Source organism: Rhinatrema bivittatum, chromosome 9 (assembly GCF_901001135.1).
Source record: "Rhinatrema bivittatum chromosome 9, aRhiBiv1.1, whole genome shotgun sequence".
NCBI lineage: Eukaryota > Metazoa > Chordata > Amphibia > Gymnophiona > Rhinatrematidae > Rhinatrema > Rhinatrema bivittatum.
In genome coordinates this window covers 169,870,626-169,887,873 of record NC_042623.1, presented here as the reverse complement: position 1 = coordinate 169,887,873, position 17,248 = coordinate 169,870,626, and the positions used below count along the sequence as shown (strand labels likewise).

General features: G+C 41.9%; 1 protein-coding gene across 1 annotated transcript; it reads right to left on the bottom strand.

The window, feature by feature from the left end:
- Nucleotides 1-3,087: 3,087 nt before the first annotated feature.
- Nucleotides 3,088-14,352, bottom strand: LOC115099590 (galactose-3-O-sulfotransferase 2-like). Its single transcript, XM_029617323.1, has 2 exons — nt 14,074-14,352; nt 3,088-4,023 (listed from the first exon to the last, which is right to left on the bottom strand). Exons 1-2 carry the CDS (start codon nt 14,350-14,352, stop codon nt 3,220-3,222), a joined length of 1,083 nt encoding a protein of 360 aa, XP_029473183.1. The 3' UTR covers nt 3,088-3,219.
- Nucleotides 14,353-17,248: the final 2,896 nt, after the last annotated feature.

Sequence of the window (17,248 nt, the reverse complement as noted above, 5' to 3'; positions counted from 1 at the left end):
TATCTTATAATAAAAGACTAAGAGGTCCATTTTCAAAAGCCATTTAGATGGAGAAATCACAACTTATCCATCTAAATGGCTACTGCAGCATATTCAGCTGCTTATCTGGCTAAATTATAGCCGGATAACTACTTTCCTGGCTATAATTTAGCTGTAATAAAAAAAGGAGTGTTTCAGGGGTGTTGTAGGGAGGGGCTGACATATCCAGCTACGTTAACTGGATATTTCTGAGCAGATTTAAAGTTATGTGGCCTTGTGTGGCTGGATAATGTGTTACTTAACCAGGTATTTTAAAAAGATATCCGGCTAAGTAGCCCTGTTATCTACTATACTAAAAAAAAAAAAATGTTGCTCATTCCCCTCCCTCCCGCCCCCCCAAAGATTAATTCAAGTCATATGGCGTATCCTAACCACCCTCCCCTACCCCTAAAACATTTTAAATAGTATTGATTTGCCTGGGATTGTAAACTGGGCCCCCATCCCGATTGCACCTTCAAAACAAGCTCATCCTGCCTTCCCCCTTCCCACCCACAAGAAAAAAGTGTCGGTCATACACCCCATCCCCACACCCTTCCCCATCTCCACCAATAGATGTTTCTTCTCAGCCGGGATTGAAGGACCCTTTGCCCCACTCCCGGCACCTCCAGCGCTGACAGCAAAATCTAGGGCTTGAGTGTTCCACTGTAAGGTATTTGGTGACAGTTTATCTCTGGATATTGAGCAGAAATGACTGGGTAATTCTCTGGGTTCAAGTGCCTAGGAAGGAGATCTCAGCTCAGATAAGTAATCGTGTTTTCGGACATCCAGTAGGAATGTATGCTTGAGACTGAATGCATGTTTGTTTTGTCTGTTTTGACAGAGTATAGAATAACTTTAACCCTTGGATGTAACAATCCACCAACCACAGAGTGCTGCACCGTGGTTGGCACTCATGGTCCTGAGCCCAGTGCTATTTCCTGTGACTTGCTGGGGCCAGCCAGCATGGCTTCCAGTATCCTGCTCCTCTGCTGCATCCTGCTGCTGTAAGGGCCCATAGCTACTCACCAGCTTTATAGAACCAGCACTCTATAGTTCCTGTGGCACGGACTGATGACATCAGCACTGCTCTAACATAAAAGAAAGCGCACTCCTCTACGCAGGTGCCTGAGCAACAGGTTCTGTTTCCTTGTTCCTCTACCTCTAGCTGTTCTTGATTCTGACTTCTAATTGAGACTCGGCCTGGTTTCTGACCTTGCTTCCATTTAGTGTTGCCAACTGCCTGGTTTTGGACTGGACAGCCAGGTTTTCAGATGTGCTGTACAATGTCTGGTCAGAAGTATTGATCGGACATTGAAAATCCGATTTTTGCAAGAGGCTCCTCTTTCCCAGTTTCCTGGTTATAGGGAAAGACAGAGCCGAGAGCTGTGTTGTGTTGCTGCCAACTTGCCTCCTTTCCTGTGTTGTGGTTGGATGGGATGGGCAGAGGCGAGGAGACAGGGCACAGCCCAGCCCTCAGTTCCCAGTGGTTTCACAGATCTCTGCAGCAATGCCCCCTGGGTCCCTCCCCCTCCCCCACTGAGTACTGGGCCAAGACCCACCAGAGGGGCTGTAGTGAGCCAGCAAAAGGATACAGAAACAGAGGAGAGAAAGGTGATAAAAGAGACAGAGTCACAGGGTGGGGAAAGGGGAGAGACAGAGGGGACACAGAGAAAAGGGGAGGGAAAGGAAGATAGACACATGGGGAGCAAGGGAGGAAAGAGACACAGAGGGGGTATGAAAGGAAGGAAGGTCACAGGGAAGGGGAAAAGCATAAAGGGAGAATAAGGGAAGGCAGGAGTCATAGATGGGGAAGGGATGAAGAGACAGAAGAAGCACAAAGGAGATAGGGGAACACAGGAGGAAAGGAGATAGAGAAAGAAGGCACTGGGGAGGAGAGGGAGACAGGAGGGAAGAAGGAGGGAGAGAATGACAGCATGGGGAGGAAGAGGACTAGAGACAGGAGGGCAGCACAAGAGAAGCAGGCACAGAGGAGGTGGAGGGCATATTGAGAGCCAAGTGGCTCAAGGGAGACCCAGATGAAAGGCTGGGAAGGTTTTAAGGGAAAGGACAGCGAACCACCTGTGTTTGAGACACGAGGCTGTGTGTTTGGGAGTGTGCATGTGTGTCTGACAGAGGAAGCTGTCTGTATGAGAGAGGAGGCTGTGTGTTTGGGAGTGTGTGTGTATATAAGAGAGGAGGCTTTGTGTTTATGGGGAAGCATGGAGGTGGGTATTAGAAAAGCTTTAGTTGTGATAGAGAGCAAAACTGCATGAGAAAGGCTGATGTGATTATGAGAATAGCTGAAATAACATTCTATAAAACAAAGTTTATTGAGGGGGGGTGCTTGAAAGCCAAGTAATGAGTGGATTGACAACTGACTGTAGTCTGTAACCTCCCCCCTCCACCCCCCCAAGCATGTAGTTGGGTGTCCAGTTATGGTCCATGGAAACGCTGGCCATTCTACCTCCATCTGCTGCCTGCCCTGATCCTTGCTTGTCTCTTGCTTCTGAATGGTCTCCGCCTGCCTTGATGTTGCTTGCTTAACCATGTCTCTCCCTCATCATTCTATATCAAGTGCATTGGCCCTGTCTACCAATAGTCCCAGGGTCCACGCTTCCAAGCCATGGTATTGGGTAATACATGAGTGGGCCAATTTTGTGTTTAATTGTCTTTTGAAGTCTTGGTTTTTCTTTTTGCATGCCTTGGGAGACCAAGAGCAGTTGTGATAACCTTATTGCATGGACAGCAGGGATCAATGCTGAAAAGTACATTTTATGTGATTACTGAGAAGAGAGACAGAAGAGAGTTAATGCTGAGAATTGACTCTTGGACATTTCTAATATATTTGGAATGCTGTGCAAATTGCTTATGAGAATAAGACCATAACTAGGTTAGCAAAACTTTACACCATATGGGTCACACAGCAAGATAACTGTTTTGAATGTCAAAACATATCAGTAATATTGTCAGACAGCATTATAACATCTTGCCATATTGTCAAATAAATTCAGTAAGTTAGGAACAATTAAACTGGTGTGGGCATTGATTTTATTAACACAGCAACAATACACCAGGCAAATTACCTTCTAGAACCCGATAGCCTTCAGTGTAGCTGAAAGAAGAGTTTTACATTGTTGTGGCAGTATTGGGGTGGTTACATATGAGATTCCTCTTTCTCTTGCTTTACACAGCTGAGAGCTTCTATCTTAACTTTCTTGGTTTCTCTGGGAATTGTTTGGCATATAAGAGAGCTGTATGCTGGGTTTCAGGAACAATCAGTCTATGACAGACTCTCATGGTTTCATTGTCTAAACCTGGCTTGAGACTGTAGCCCATGATCTCTGCTACTCCTGACTGAAAAGGTTTGAGATGTGAGTCTTCGATCTGAGAATTATGCATTGATGTTCCATTCTGAACACAAATGCCTGTAAGTTCTCTCTGTCTTGCTCGCAGGAGCTCTATCTCTTTCTGCATTTTTGCCATACCGATGGTCTCCTTGATGGTCTTCCAAAATGTCCTGTTGAAGTGCTTGTAAAGCTTCCAATCAAAAGAGCACCACTCTTTTACCCTCTCTTTGCTTTCCTGGGTCAAGTTCTGGATACTCTCCTGAGTTCTAAAGTTCAGCTTAAAGTAGACCACATCTTCTAGTTCCCAGCACAAGGTGTTCTTCAAAAGCACCATTGACTCATCAAAGTACTCTGTAATGAGTATCAGCTGGAACTTCTGTTCAATATCCTCTAGGATTGAATGAACATAGTCCTCTTTGTCTTCTGCATTGTTATCATAGCCAAAATCATACCACATAGTGTTCCTGGCATGGATGTTGTATAAGGAAAAAGTTCGATTGTAGTAGGTCCATGGAGATGCCAAAAACTCATTTAGATTCTTTGATTTCTGAAATGCTGGTGCAGATCTTTTATTGTATGCAAAAGAGGACTCTAGCAAGGTGATAGGGTTCCTCAGGATTGTAAAATAGAAGGTATTATTTGGCATTACTTTTGCTACCTGTTTATGAAAAGAAATAAGGGGGTATTAGAGAATAGCATATGATTGGTTTTTGGCCCTGAACTTTTGATTGCTAGATTTCCACTCAGAAAAATAAAGTATTTATTTGTGACACTGTAGTTCCATGGGTATCACTAAAAGCAGACCTCCAGTGACTGCAGACAGTTTGCAAACCTGAGACCTTGAAGTTACCTGTGTAAGTTTTTTCTGTGCCTGCTAGGTCAATTTACTTTGTTTTCAGGATGGAACCTTTTTTGACACACTCAGACACTGCAGAATAAAAATCTGGAAATCAGGATTTTCCTTCCTCAGTTGACCTTTTTAACAATTCATCAACATAACATGCTCATCAACTTATTTATTTATTTATTTTGAATTCTTATATACTGACATTCCTGTAAAGTATACAGATCATACCGTGTGTATACAGTATACAGTGTGTATACAGTATACAGTATACAGTGTGACAGAACTGTCGCGAGTGGCGATTACATAGAACATAAAACGTTAGAACATCGGAACATTTTGTACATAAAATATTAGAGCATCAGAACAATGGGAACATTGGGAGAATGCAAGGAACAAATGGAAACCTTATAAACTGAATGAGAGGTAACTATAAGATGTTAATGCTGTAATATTGTAAAAGACTTAAGCCTTGAGGCTAGGTTTCAGGGGAGTAAGGGGGGGGAGTATTGTTTGGCAAGGCCTAGTGAGATCAGCTCAAGAAGTATCATGTTCATTCATAAGGGGTTAGTAAGAGGAATAAAAACAACTGATTGGACTTCAGGGCCTATTTACAAAAGAATATTAAAAACGCACTTTAAAACAAATTGTTAATGTTCTTTAGTGTCTTCCCTTGTGAACATGGGATTTACTAAAGGACGTTAAGCCTAACACATGTGCCCAGAGCTATTAACGCTTGTTCCTAAGGCCATTAATGCATAGATATTACCAAAAGGGCCAGCACTTCCTATTAGGCAAACTGGCCCTGGATTTACCCAAGGGAAGTCTTGCCTAACAAATCTGCTTCATTTTTTTGAAGGGGTTAATAAACATGTGGATAAAGGTGAACCGGTAGATGTAGTGTATTTGGATTTTCAGAAGGCATTTGACAAAGTCCCTCATGAGAGGCTTCTAAAAAAACTAAAAATTCATGGGATAGGAGGCGATGTCCTTTCGTGAATTACAAACAGGTTAAAAGACAGGAAACAGAGAGTAGGATTAAATGGTCAATTTTCTCAGTGGAAAAGGCTAAACAATGGAATGTCTTAGGGATCTGTACTTGGACCCATGCTTTTCAATATGTATATAAATGATCTGAAAAGGAATACGACGAGTGAGGTTATCAAATTTGCAGATGATACAAAATTATTCAGAGTAGTTAAATCATAAGCGGATTGTGATACATTACTGGAGGACCTTGCGATGCTGGAAGATTGGGCATCCAAATGGCAGATGAAATTTAATGTGGACAAGTGCAAGGTGTTGCATATAGGGAAACGTAACCCTTGCTGTAGTTACACGATGTTAGGTTCCATATTAGGAGTTACCGCCCAGGAATAAGATCTAGGTATCATAATGGATAATACTTTAAAATCGTCGGCTCAGTGTGCTGCAGCAGTCAAAAAAGCAAACAGAATGTTAGGAATTATTAGGAAGGGAATGGTTAATAAAACGGAAAAGTTCATAATGCCTCTATATCGCTCCATCGTGAGATTGTACCTGGAATACTGTGTACAATTCTGGTCACTGCATCTCATAAAAGATATAGTTGCGATGGAGAAGGTACAGAGAAGGGCAACCAAAATTATAAAGGGGATGGAACAGCTCCCCTGTGAGGAAAGGCTGAAGAGGTTAGGGCTGTTCAGCTTGGAGAAGAGACGGCTGAGGGGGGATATGATAGAGGTGTTTAAAATCATGAGAGGTCTAGAACGGGTAGATGTGAATCAGTTATTTACTCTTTCAGATAATAGAAAGACTAGGGGGCACTCCATGAAGTTAGCATGTGGCACATTTAAAACTAATTGGAGAAAGTTCTTTTTTACTCAACGCACAATTAAACTCTGGAATTTGTTGCCAGAGGATGTGGTTAGTGCAGTTAGTATAGCTGTGTTTAAAAAAGGATTGGATAAGTTCTTGGAGGAGAAGTCCATTACCTGCTATTAATTAAGTTGACTTAGAAAATAGCCACTGCTATTACTAGCAACGGCAACATGGAATAGACTTAGTTTTTGGGTACTTGCTAGGTTCTTATGGCCTGGATTGGCCACTGTTGGAAACAGGATGCTGGGCTTGATGGACCTTTGGTCTGACCCAGTATGGCATGTTCTTATCTCTCACCCTATCTTCGAAGAGATTCTCTCCAGTACACGGCACATCAGCGCGTCATTCTTGTACCTCTGGTCAGAGATCTGATGCCCGCAGCCATGCCATTCTGTGGGCACTGATTCCTACTGCAAAAACTCTTGAAGCTGTCTTAAAAACATCATAGGTCGATTGGATTTTGTGTTTTCCGCACTCCAGGCCCTTATGCACCAGAGACATGAGGGCATCCTGCTGCTGTTGAAGCAGCTGCTCAGCTACCTTCTTCACCTGCTTTCAGATGCTCCAGAGTATTGGCTCATGTAGAGCTGGTAGGCAGCAATGGTGCCTTGAAATACTTTCCTCCCAAGAGCGTCCATTGTTCTATGGTCCTTTCCTGGGGGTGCTGAGGAATGAGTCCAAGAGCACTTGGTCCTCTTGAGGGAAGATTCGACCATCACTGACTGGTGGGGCAGCTGACGCTTATCAAATCCAGCAGCCTCTTGACAAGGTAAACCCTGTCTGCCTTCTTATTGATGGAAGGCACTATAAAGGGGTGTTCCTATAACCTCAACAGCAATTCCTTAAGGATCTCGTGTAATGGGACCACCACGATCTCCTTAGGAGGCTCCATGAACTAGAGGATCTCAAGCATTTTGTGCCTAGCATTCTCCTCCAACAATAACTGAAAAGGGATGGCTTCTGCCATCACCCTCACAAACCCTGTGAAGGTCAAGTCTTCAGGCAGAGACTTCCTTCACTCCTCTGGAGGAGAAGGGTCTGAAGGGAGGCCCTTGGAGCCCTCTTAGGAGGACTCTGCAATGTCATTCCCCCAGGGGCCATAGGGTTCCTCATTCTCATAGTAGGCAACAGGGGATGTGTCTGTAGGTGCTCAGCCTACGCCCAGAGATGCAGGCCTTAATAGAACTGGATGGGTAATGGAAGGCCTTGGTATCTCCACCAGCCTCTGTGCAGCTTCCTCAGAGGAGGAACCGGCAATGACCACTGTATCGGTAGGGGGAGGCCTCAGTGCCCCACTGGATACCAATGCTGTCCCAGGAACTGACGCACTGATGACTACATTGAGCTTCTCCAGAAGCAGTACGAGGACAGGCAGCACCGGGTCTGGTGCCATCAGTGCCACAGGACAGAAACCCTACAGTGCCTGGTCCACCGCAAGCTGGACTTGATGCTCCAGCTCTTCCTCGAACTTTGCCGATGCCAAGACCCACAATGTGGATCATCTTTGGACCCTTGAGGTGGATCAGTGACTGGTATCAGGACAGGTGAAGACCGTCGTAGAACCTCGGCACCAATGGAGGATTGGTTCTTCCCACTTCGGGGCCACCGCAGCAAAAAATGGTGCATCCCCATGCCCATCACCATGATCAATCTTGAGTGAAGAAGTGGAGGTAAGGGTTCTGAAGGAAAAACCCTTACCTTCCCTTTCCTTTTGGCTGGCATAGCACGAAATTAATAGAAATATTCAAACAGTCAAAAGCTCAAGAATTCGAACGTTTATATTGTGCTTACCTACATGTCCTAGGTCTCAGTGAACGGGGGAAAGTATGTAGAGAGCTTCCTCCTCCAGTCCTGCCCTAGTCCAGACTAAGTCGGACCAAGCCATGTGTACCCCTTAGGTGCACACGGCTTTGGCGGCACACCGGCGGCAACGGGGCGCCGCTGCCGAGCTGTTCTTATTGCGTGTTTTGGCTCCTCCCACTCACGTCGGGCCTCTGAAGGTGGTAGATGTTCCGGCCCTGGAACCGGAGCCCAGCAATCCGGTCTCCCCAGCGTCTCTCGCGCTGCCGCGCTGTTCTTATTGCACATTTCGGCTCCTCCCACTCACATCGGGCCTCTGAGGGTGGTAGATGTTCCGGCCCTGGAACCAGAGCTCAGCAATCCTGTCTCCCCCCCTGGAGCCCTTTTTAAATATAATGATTACATTAGCCACCATTAGCCACCATTAATGATAGCTTATAAATTTCATTTTGAGTTCCTTCAGAACCCTGGGGTATATACCATCCAATCCAGGTGATTTACTACTCTTCAGTTTGTCAATCAAGCCTACCACATCTTCTAGCTTCACCTTGATTTGGTTTAGTCCATCTCAATTATTCCCCATGAAAATCTTCTCCAGAACAGGTATCTCCCCAACATCCTCTTCAGTAAATACCGAAGCAAAGAAATCTTTTAATCTTTCTGCGATATCTTATCTTCTCTAAGTGCCCCTTTAACCCCTAGACATCTAATGGTCCAATTGACTCCCTCATAGGCTTTCTGCTTTGGATATATTTTTTAAAGGTCTTGCTGTTAGTTTTTGCCTCTACGGCCAACTTCTTTTCAAATTCTCTCTTAGCCTGTCTTATCAATGTCTTACATTTAACTTGCCAACGCTTATACTTTGTCTTATTTTCTTCTGTTGGATTCTTCTTCCAATTTTTGAATGAAGAACTTTAGGCTAAAATTGCCTCTTTCACCTCACCTTTTAACTATGCCGATAATTGTTTGCCTTCCTTCCACCTTTCTTAATGTGTGGAATACATCTGAACTGTGCTTTTAAGATAGTATTTTTTAACAATGTCCACGCCTCTTGCACACTTTTTACCTTTGTAGCTACTCCCTTCAGTTTTTTCTAACTATTTTTCTCATTTTATCAAAGTTTCCCTTTTGAAAGTTTAGCACTAGAGCTGTAAATTTGCTTACTCTCCCCCTTCCTGTCATTAATTCAAATTTGATCAAATTATGATCACTATTGCCAAGCGGCCCCACCATTGTCTCATCAAATCCTCCATAAGAATTAGATCTAAAATTGCTCCCTCTGTCATCAGTTCCTGAACCAATTGCTCCATAAAACTGTCATTTATTCCGTTCAGAAACTTTCTCTCTCTAGCATGTCCTGATGTTACATTTACCCAGTCAATATTGGGTTAATTGAAATCTTCCATTTTTACCGCACTACCAATTTGGTTAGCTTCCCTAATTTCTCTTAGCATTTCACTGTCCATGTCACCATCTTGACTATATTGTCTAGGAATGTGTATTTGTTTAAGCAAATGCACAAAATGAAACAAATAATGGCAATTTGTTTCATTCGGCAGCCTGAAATGAATCAAGAGTCCTTCAAATGAAACAAACCTTATTCGTTGCATTCATTATAAATGAATGCATAGGTCAAGGCCCAAAGCAGAGCCATGGCCTACTTCCGAGTGTGACACTGGCACCTTGGCCAATGCCTAGGCCCGAAGCAGGCCTAGGCACGAGCGTGACACCAGAATCTCGACTGTACAATGCAAAACATCAAAATGGCACTGTTCGCTTGGGTGAATGCACCAGAGTTAATTATCTCTGGCCCGACCCCAACGGACAGCGTCAGTTGAAGAAGAAAAGAAGAAAAAGGATGTCAACAGAGCTGCTTCAAGGCCTGGGATCCAGGCCTGTGCCTGACCCTAGGCCGAGACTCAGGCATCGGGACCTGGCCTCCAGGCCAGGCCCTGGCATCAGAACTGGGTCCGAGCTAAGCCATGGCTTTGGGACCCAGCTTCCGGGTTGGGCCGTGCTGTCAAGTCTGGGCCTGAACCCTGACCTAGACCCAGGCATCATAATTTGGCCTTTGGGCTGGGCGGCAGTGTCAGGGCTCTGGCCTAAGCCAAGGCATCAGCTTTGTATAGGCTGAAGCTGAGGTTGCGGCATTCTACCGTGTCCTCAGCTTGGACCAAGGCCTCACTGGCAGATCCCCACCAGATTGGATAACTGAGGACTGAGGAGATCCTGGCTCTTGCATTTTTCTGGGCAAGTGGATGGGTGGGAGGGAGGGACAGGAGGCTGTCGAAGGCTTTGGTTTTCATTTTTTTGTCCATTTTTTTTTTATTCATTTTTTTTCACACAAATGAAACGAATCAAACAGTCCACAAATCAAAATTTTTGGGAAAAAAGCTCCCAAAAATGAACCAAAAAAACAAAAATACATTTTTTCCCTGCACACCCCTAATATTGTTTTAGGATGCTATCTTTTGCACACGTTTGAGCTACTGTATGTAGTAACCCATCCTTGCAATAACATAAGGGGGGCTTGATATTCAACTGGCAGATAGCTGGATAAGTAGGACTTATCTGGCTATCTAGAGGCCGCTGAATATCCATGCAAGTTTAGCAACCACTAGATAGCAGGATAAGTCTCTTATCTGGCTATCTAGTTAGCTGGATAAATGGTGGACAGGCAATGGGCAGATAAGAAATGCTATTTGGACTTAACTGCATAAGTTATGCAGCTAAGTCTAGACCTGCTATAGAGAACATCTAGATTTAAGTGCATCACACTTATCCGCTAAGTCCAGTGTGTTCGTAGATATTCAATGGCATAGCCATGCCGCTGAATATCCTTGTAACTTACCCAGCTGGCCTCTCAATATCTACCCTAAGGTGGTTTTCTTTTTACACATATGCTCTTTATTTCTTTTTATTTTTTATAGTAAATTTAGATTTTTTTTATCTATCTAGGTGTGGTTTGTTTTTTTATTTTTCTCCTTTTTTCTTTTTACTATTGTTCATTATGGGCATTTTTATTATTCATTATCTTTTATTTAAATATATTTTTTATTTTTATTTGATATCTTCATTTTTGTCCATTATTGATATATATTTTTATTTTTTATTCTGTTGATATTTTAGATTTGATAGTATTCTGTTTTTTCTTATATACAGTTTTTCTTTGTCCTACCTCTAGAACTTTAGGTTCCTTGCCTTCGTGGCACAGTTGTGCTCTCTTGTGAGGGTCCCAAGGGTTGTTATCCTAATAAGGTTCTTTGGCTTTACTTGTTCTGGCAAAGTAGGTCAGAGTTGCTTCTAATTGTTTTTTTGCTCTTGTGTTTTATTTTATGCATGCATTTTTATATATATTTTTAAATTTGTTATTTTTATTTGTTATAGAACAACAGGGACTTATAGCTTTTCTTAAGGATTAGATATTTTTCTGCCTCTTCACTAATTTAAGGTATAGTTTATTTCAAATTTGTTGTCTCTTTTTTTTCTGTGCATTTTTTCTGGGTGTTGTGAAGTTTGTCTGTTTGATGATTTAAATAGGGAGTTATGATCTCATTTCTTGTATTTTTATTTGATCTGTTTTATGAATGTTTTGTAGTATGTCCTGTTTAATGAATGAAGTACAGCAAGATGGTTTTTTGATGGTTTGCAACTTTGCTTGTTTTATAGGCACTCTCACAGAGAATTAACCTCATTGTGAATTGATTGTATATGCCCCTGAGGCAGGCATTACGCCAAAACATAATTATGTTGGTTCATGGTATTTTATTTTATATTTATATGTGTTTCAGTTTGTTTTAATTTTTTATTTTGTATTAATATTGAATATTTTCATTCTGTTTTTTAATCATTTGTTATCTTGTAGGTTTTTTATTCATGTTTCAGTGTGCCCTTTGAGTTCAGTGCTACATTTATATATGTACCACTTTGGTACTATTTGCTTTTTACTGTGGTCACTTACCTCTCTTTTTTCTTCTAGTGTTAATAAACTACATGAGATTGCAGAAAGAGAAAGACAGGCAACAATATCTGGAAAAGCTATCTGGGACAATAACAAGGAAAGTAGCCATTATTGCAAAGATGCAAATAGAATAAAAATCAGCAAATATGGTAAATCGGGAGACAATATATTTCTTTTTAGATATATTAGTGATAGGAGGAAGTGCAGAGGTGGCTTTGCAAGATTTAGTGGATAAGACAAGAAATATGTAGAGACTGACTAGGAAAAAGTAAAATTGCTTAACAAATATTTCTGTTCAGTGTTCACAGTAGAATGGTCAGGAGCAGAACCACATAAAACAAACACAAATAGGATTGAATGTGAAGTAAACCTCATTAGATTTTAGAAAAATGTGTTCGTGCGGAGCCAGTTGGGATGTATCTGAGGTTTTAAGGGAATTCGGAGAAGTTCTACCAGCTCTGCTGGCTGACCTTTTCAATCCTTCTTTAAAATCGGGAGTAGTTCTGGAGGACTGGAGACAGGTAGATCTGGTTCCTATTGACAATAGTGGAAGTAAAGAGGAGGCTGGGAAATACAAGCAGGGTAGTCTGATCTCTATGATGAGCAAATTATGGAATCACTGTTAAAACAGAGGACAGTGCAGTTTCTGGGGGGAAAAAAGGATTATAAGATCTGAGGCAGCATGGCTTTCCAGAGATAGGATTTATCAGATGAATCTGATCAATTTCTTTTATTAAGTGACCAGAGAGTTGAATCAGGGAAGAGTGCTAAATATAGTTTACATGGATTTTGATAAGGTCTTTTTCACGTCATAAGTGTCTTATAATTAAATGAAGAGCCCTTGATATGGACCCTAAAGTGACTGACTGTGTTAGAAAGTGGTTGAGTGGGAAACAACAAAGTGCAGTGATAACGAAGTTCACTCCAAGGAGAGTAGCATTACTAAACACAAGGGAAAGGTACAAAATAGGGGTGAAATTCATCTAAGCATGAAAAAAGAGTGGCACCTGAGAGTAATCGTATCTGATAATCTTAAGGTAGACAAATAGGTGGATAAAGTGATTGCTAAAGCTAGAAAGATGCTTGGATACATGGGATGAGGAATGGTCAGCAGAAAAAAGGAGGTGATATTTCCCCTGTATAAGTAATTTGTTTTCAGAGAGGGGTAGTAGATGCCTGGAACATAGAGGTGATAGAAACAAAGACAATATCTGAATTTAAAAAGCACATAATAAACACAGAGGATCTTTAAGGGAGTGGCAGGAATTTTAAAGCTGAATAGTCGGTGTGAATAGATAGGCCACAATGGTCTTTTTCTGCCATCATAAGAACATAAGATACACCATAGTGGGCCAGATCAAGGGTCCATCAAGCCCAGTATCCTGTGTCCAACAGTGGCCAACCAAGTCACAAGTACCTGGCAAGTACCCAAACATTGAATGAGTAGATCCCAAGCTAATAATCTTTATTGATTAATAACAGTTTATGGACTTCTGCTCCAGGAACTTATCCAAACCTCCTTTAAACCCAGCTATACTAACTACGGTAACCACATCCTCTAGCAATGAATTCCAGAGCTTAATTATGCATTGAGTGAAAAATAATTTTCTCTGATTTGTTTTAAATGAGCTACTTGCTAAATTCATGGAGTGACCCCTAGTCCTTGTATTATCGAAAAGAGTAAATAACCAATTCACATTTACCCATTCAAGTCCTTTCATGATTTTGTAGACCTTTAGCATATCCCTTTAGCCATCTCTTCTCCAATCTGAACAGCCCTAACTTCTTTAGCCTTTCCTCATAGGGAGCCGTTCCATCCCCTTTATCATTTTGGTTGCCTTTCTTTGTACTTTCTCCAATGCAACTATATCTTTATTGAGATGCAGCAACCAGAACTGCACACAGTATTCAAGGTGCAGTCTCACCATGGAGCGATAGAGAGGCATTATGACAGCCACCATTTTATTCACCATTCCCTTGCTAATAATTCCTAACATTCTGTTTGCTTTTTTGACCGTGTCAGCACACTGATCCGACAATGTCAATGTATTATCCACTATAATGCCTAGATCTCTTTCCTGGGTGGTAACTCCTAATGTGGAACTTAACATTGTGTAACCAGAGCAAGGGTGCATTCACCTTGCACTTGTCCACATTAAATTTCATCTTCCATTTTGACGCCCAGCAGAGCTGCCATATTTCTATCTTTCTATATTTAGATCTATCAAGATCCCAAATCTTACCTCTGAGAAATTGAACCTCAGATGATTACACATAATGTTGTATTTATGGGCCATAGTGTCGAATCCCTCTACTTGCTTTGCCCTGAATGGCCCGGGATGACCCAGATGGAAACCTTTGCCAGCTGGCAATGCCACCATAAGGTGATTGTTCTCTGCAAACCGGAACAGGATGTTTAGGACAACACTGCTGCCAGTCTTGTGGGTCTTTAGGAACATGACATTGGTCACAGGCTGGCAGTCGGTTAGAGTGGCATTGAGCAAGTGGAATATCTTCCGCATACTATATGAAAGTAAGACATAAGAGAAGAAACATAAAAGACTGCCCTTTGTACAAGATCACTACTCAGGAATGCAAAGTTCTGGGTGTTTGATACAGAAGCTGAAAAAAGCAGACCATAGGGTACACAATGTCAGCTCCTAAAAGAATTAATCAGTACCTTAAGGCACTTTTACTAATAACTGAATGATTAGAAATGATTCCTAATCAGTAAGCTAAGCCACATGAGATAAGTCATAAGACAACTTCACATACACAAACAGGCTGCATTTGTACAGTGGCTTTTAACATCAGGAGTGGGCTTTTCCTCCCTTCACTTCAGAAAAACCTGAAAACCAGATAGGACTGTAAACAGGACTGGCAGTAAATATCTACATTTCTACAAGATATCAAACAGCACTTTTATCTACTTGTTGGTACTAATCTCAGACTACGCGACTATGTACAGTTCTAGAAGATTTCAACCAGTACATTTAGGAGTGAATTTTCAAAGGGGTTTCACACAAAAACATCTTGTATGCATGTACATTTATCATATAAATAAATAAATGTTTACATGTAAACAAGGCTTTACATGTAAAGCCTTGTTTAATATGTTTCTTGTAAAGCCTTGTTTAATATGTAAAGCCTTGTTTAATATGTTTCTTGTAAAGCCAAGGGCACTGTTTCCCGTCCCGAGGCATTTTTGCTGTTACCTGTAAACCGGATTGATTTGTTTCCTAACAGGAAATTCGGTATATAAAAATTCTAAATAAATAAATAAATAAATACGCATGTAGAAGCGATTTTCAGAACATAGAGAGAGTGCACAAACTCATGTCTCTGTTATCCACTATGACGCCTAGATCTCTTTCCTGGGCGGTAGCTCCTAATATGGAACCTAACATCGTGTAACTACAGCAAGGGTTATTTTTCCTTATATGCATCACCTTGCACTTATCCACATTAAATTTCATCTGCGTTTTGGATGCCCAATTTTCCAGTCTCACAAGGCCCTCCTGCAATTTATCACAATCTGCTTATGATTTAACTACTCTGAATAATTTTGTATCATCTGCAAATTTGATTACCTCACTCATCGAATTCCTTTCCAGATCATTTATATATATATATTGAAAAGCATGGGTCCTAGTACAGATCCTTGAAGCACTCCACTGTTTACCCTTTTCCACTGAGAAAATTGTCCATTTAATCCTACTCTCTGTTTCTTGTCTTTCAACCAGTTTGTAATCCACGAAAGCACATCGCCTCCTATCCCATGACTTTTTACTTTTCTTAGAAGCAACTCATATGGAACTTTGTCAAATGCCTTCTGAAAATCCAAATACACTACATCTACTGGTTCACCTTTATCCACATGTTTATTAACTCCAAAAGAGTGAAGCAGCTTTGTGAAGCAAGACTTGCCTTGGGTAAAGCCATGCTGACTTTGTTTCATTAAACCAAGTCTTTCTATATGTTCTGTGATTTTGATGTTTAGAACACTTTCCACTATTTTTCCTGGCACTGAAGTCAGGCTAACTGGTCTGTAGTTTCCTAGATCACCCCTGGAGCCTTTTTAAATATTGGGGTTACATTAGCCACCTTTCAGTCTTCAGGTACAATGGATGATTTTAATGATAAGTTACAAATTTTAACTAATTAATCTGAAATTTCATTTTTTAGTTCCTTCAAAACCCTGGGGTGTATACCATCCGGTCCAGGTGATTTACTACTCTTCAGTTTGTCAATCAGGCCTGCCACATCTTCTAGGTTCACCATAATTTGGTTCACTCCATCTGAATCATTACCCATGAAAACCTTCTCCGGAATGGGTATCTCCCCATATCCTTATCTTCTCTAAGTGTCCTTTAACCCTTCGATCATCTAACTGTCCAACTGACTCCCTCACAGGCTTTCTGCTTCGGATATATTTTAAAAAGTTTTTACTGTGAATTTTTGCCTCTATGGCCAACTTCTTTTCAAATTCTCTCTTAGCCTGTCTTATCAATGTCTTACATTTAACTTGCCAGTGCCTATGCATTATCCTATTTTCTTCTGTTGGATCCTTCTTCCAATTTTTGAATGAAGATCTTTTGGCTAAAATAGCTTCATTCACCTCCCCTTTTAACCATGCCAGTAATCGTTTTGCCTTCCTTCCATCTTTCTTAATGTGTGGAATACATCCGGATTGTGCTTCTAGGATGATATTTTTTTAACAATGCCCATGCCTCTTGTACACTTTTTACCTTTGTAGATGCTCCTTTCAGTTTTTTTCTATTTTTCTCATTTTATCAAAGTTTCCCTTTTGAAAGTTTAGTGCTAGAGCCTTGGATTTACTTACTGTCCCCCTTCCTCCAGCATAACATTCTCAGAAATGCTCCCTGTTCCATGCACAGATCCTGAGGCAGGCAGAGCTAGGGATGTGAATCGTGTCCTCGATCGTCTTAACGATCGATTTCGGCTGGGAGGGGGAGGGAATCGTATTGTTGCCGTTTGGGGGGGTAAAATATCGTGAAAAATCGTGAAAAATCGAAAAAACGTAAAATCGCAAAACCGGCACATTAAAACCCCCTAAAACCCACCCCCGACCCTTTAAATTAAATCCCCCACCCTCCCGAACCCCCCCCAAATGACTTAAATAACCTGCGGGTCCAGCGGCGGTCCGGAACGGCAGCGGTCTGGAACGGGCTCCTGCTACTGAATCTTGTTGTCTTCAGCCGGCGCCATTTTCCAAAATGGCGCCGAAAAATGGCGGCGGCCATAGACGAACACGATTGGATGGCAGGAGGTCCTTCCGGACCCCCGCTGGACTTTTGGCAAGTCTTGTGGGGGTCAGGAGGCCCCCCCCCAAGCTGGCCAAAAGTTCCTGGAGGTCCAGCGGGGGTCAGGGAGCGATTTCCCGCCGCGAATCGTTTT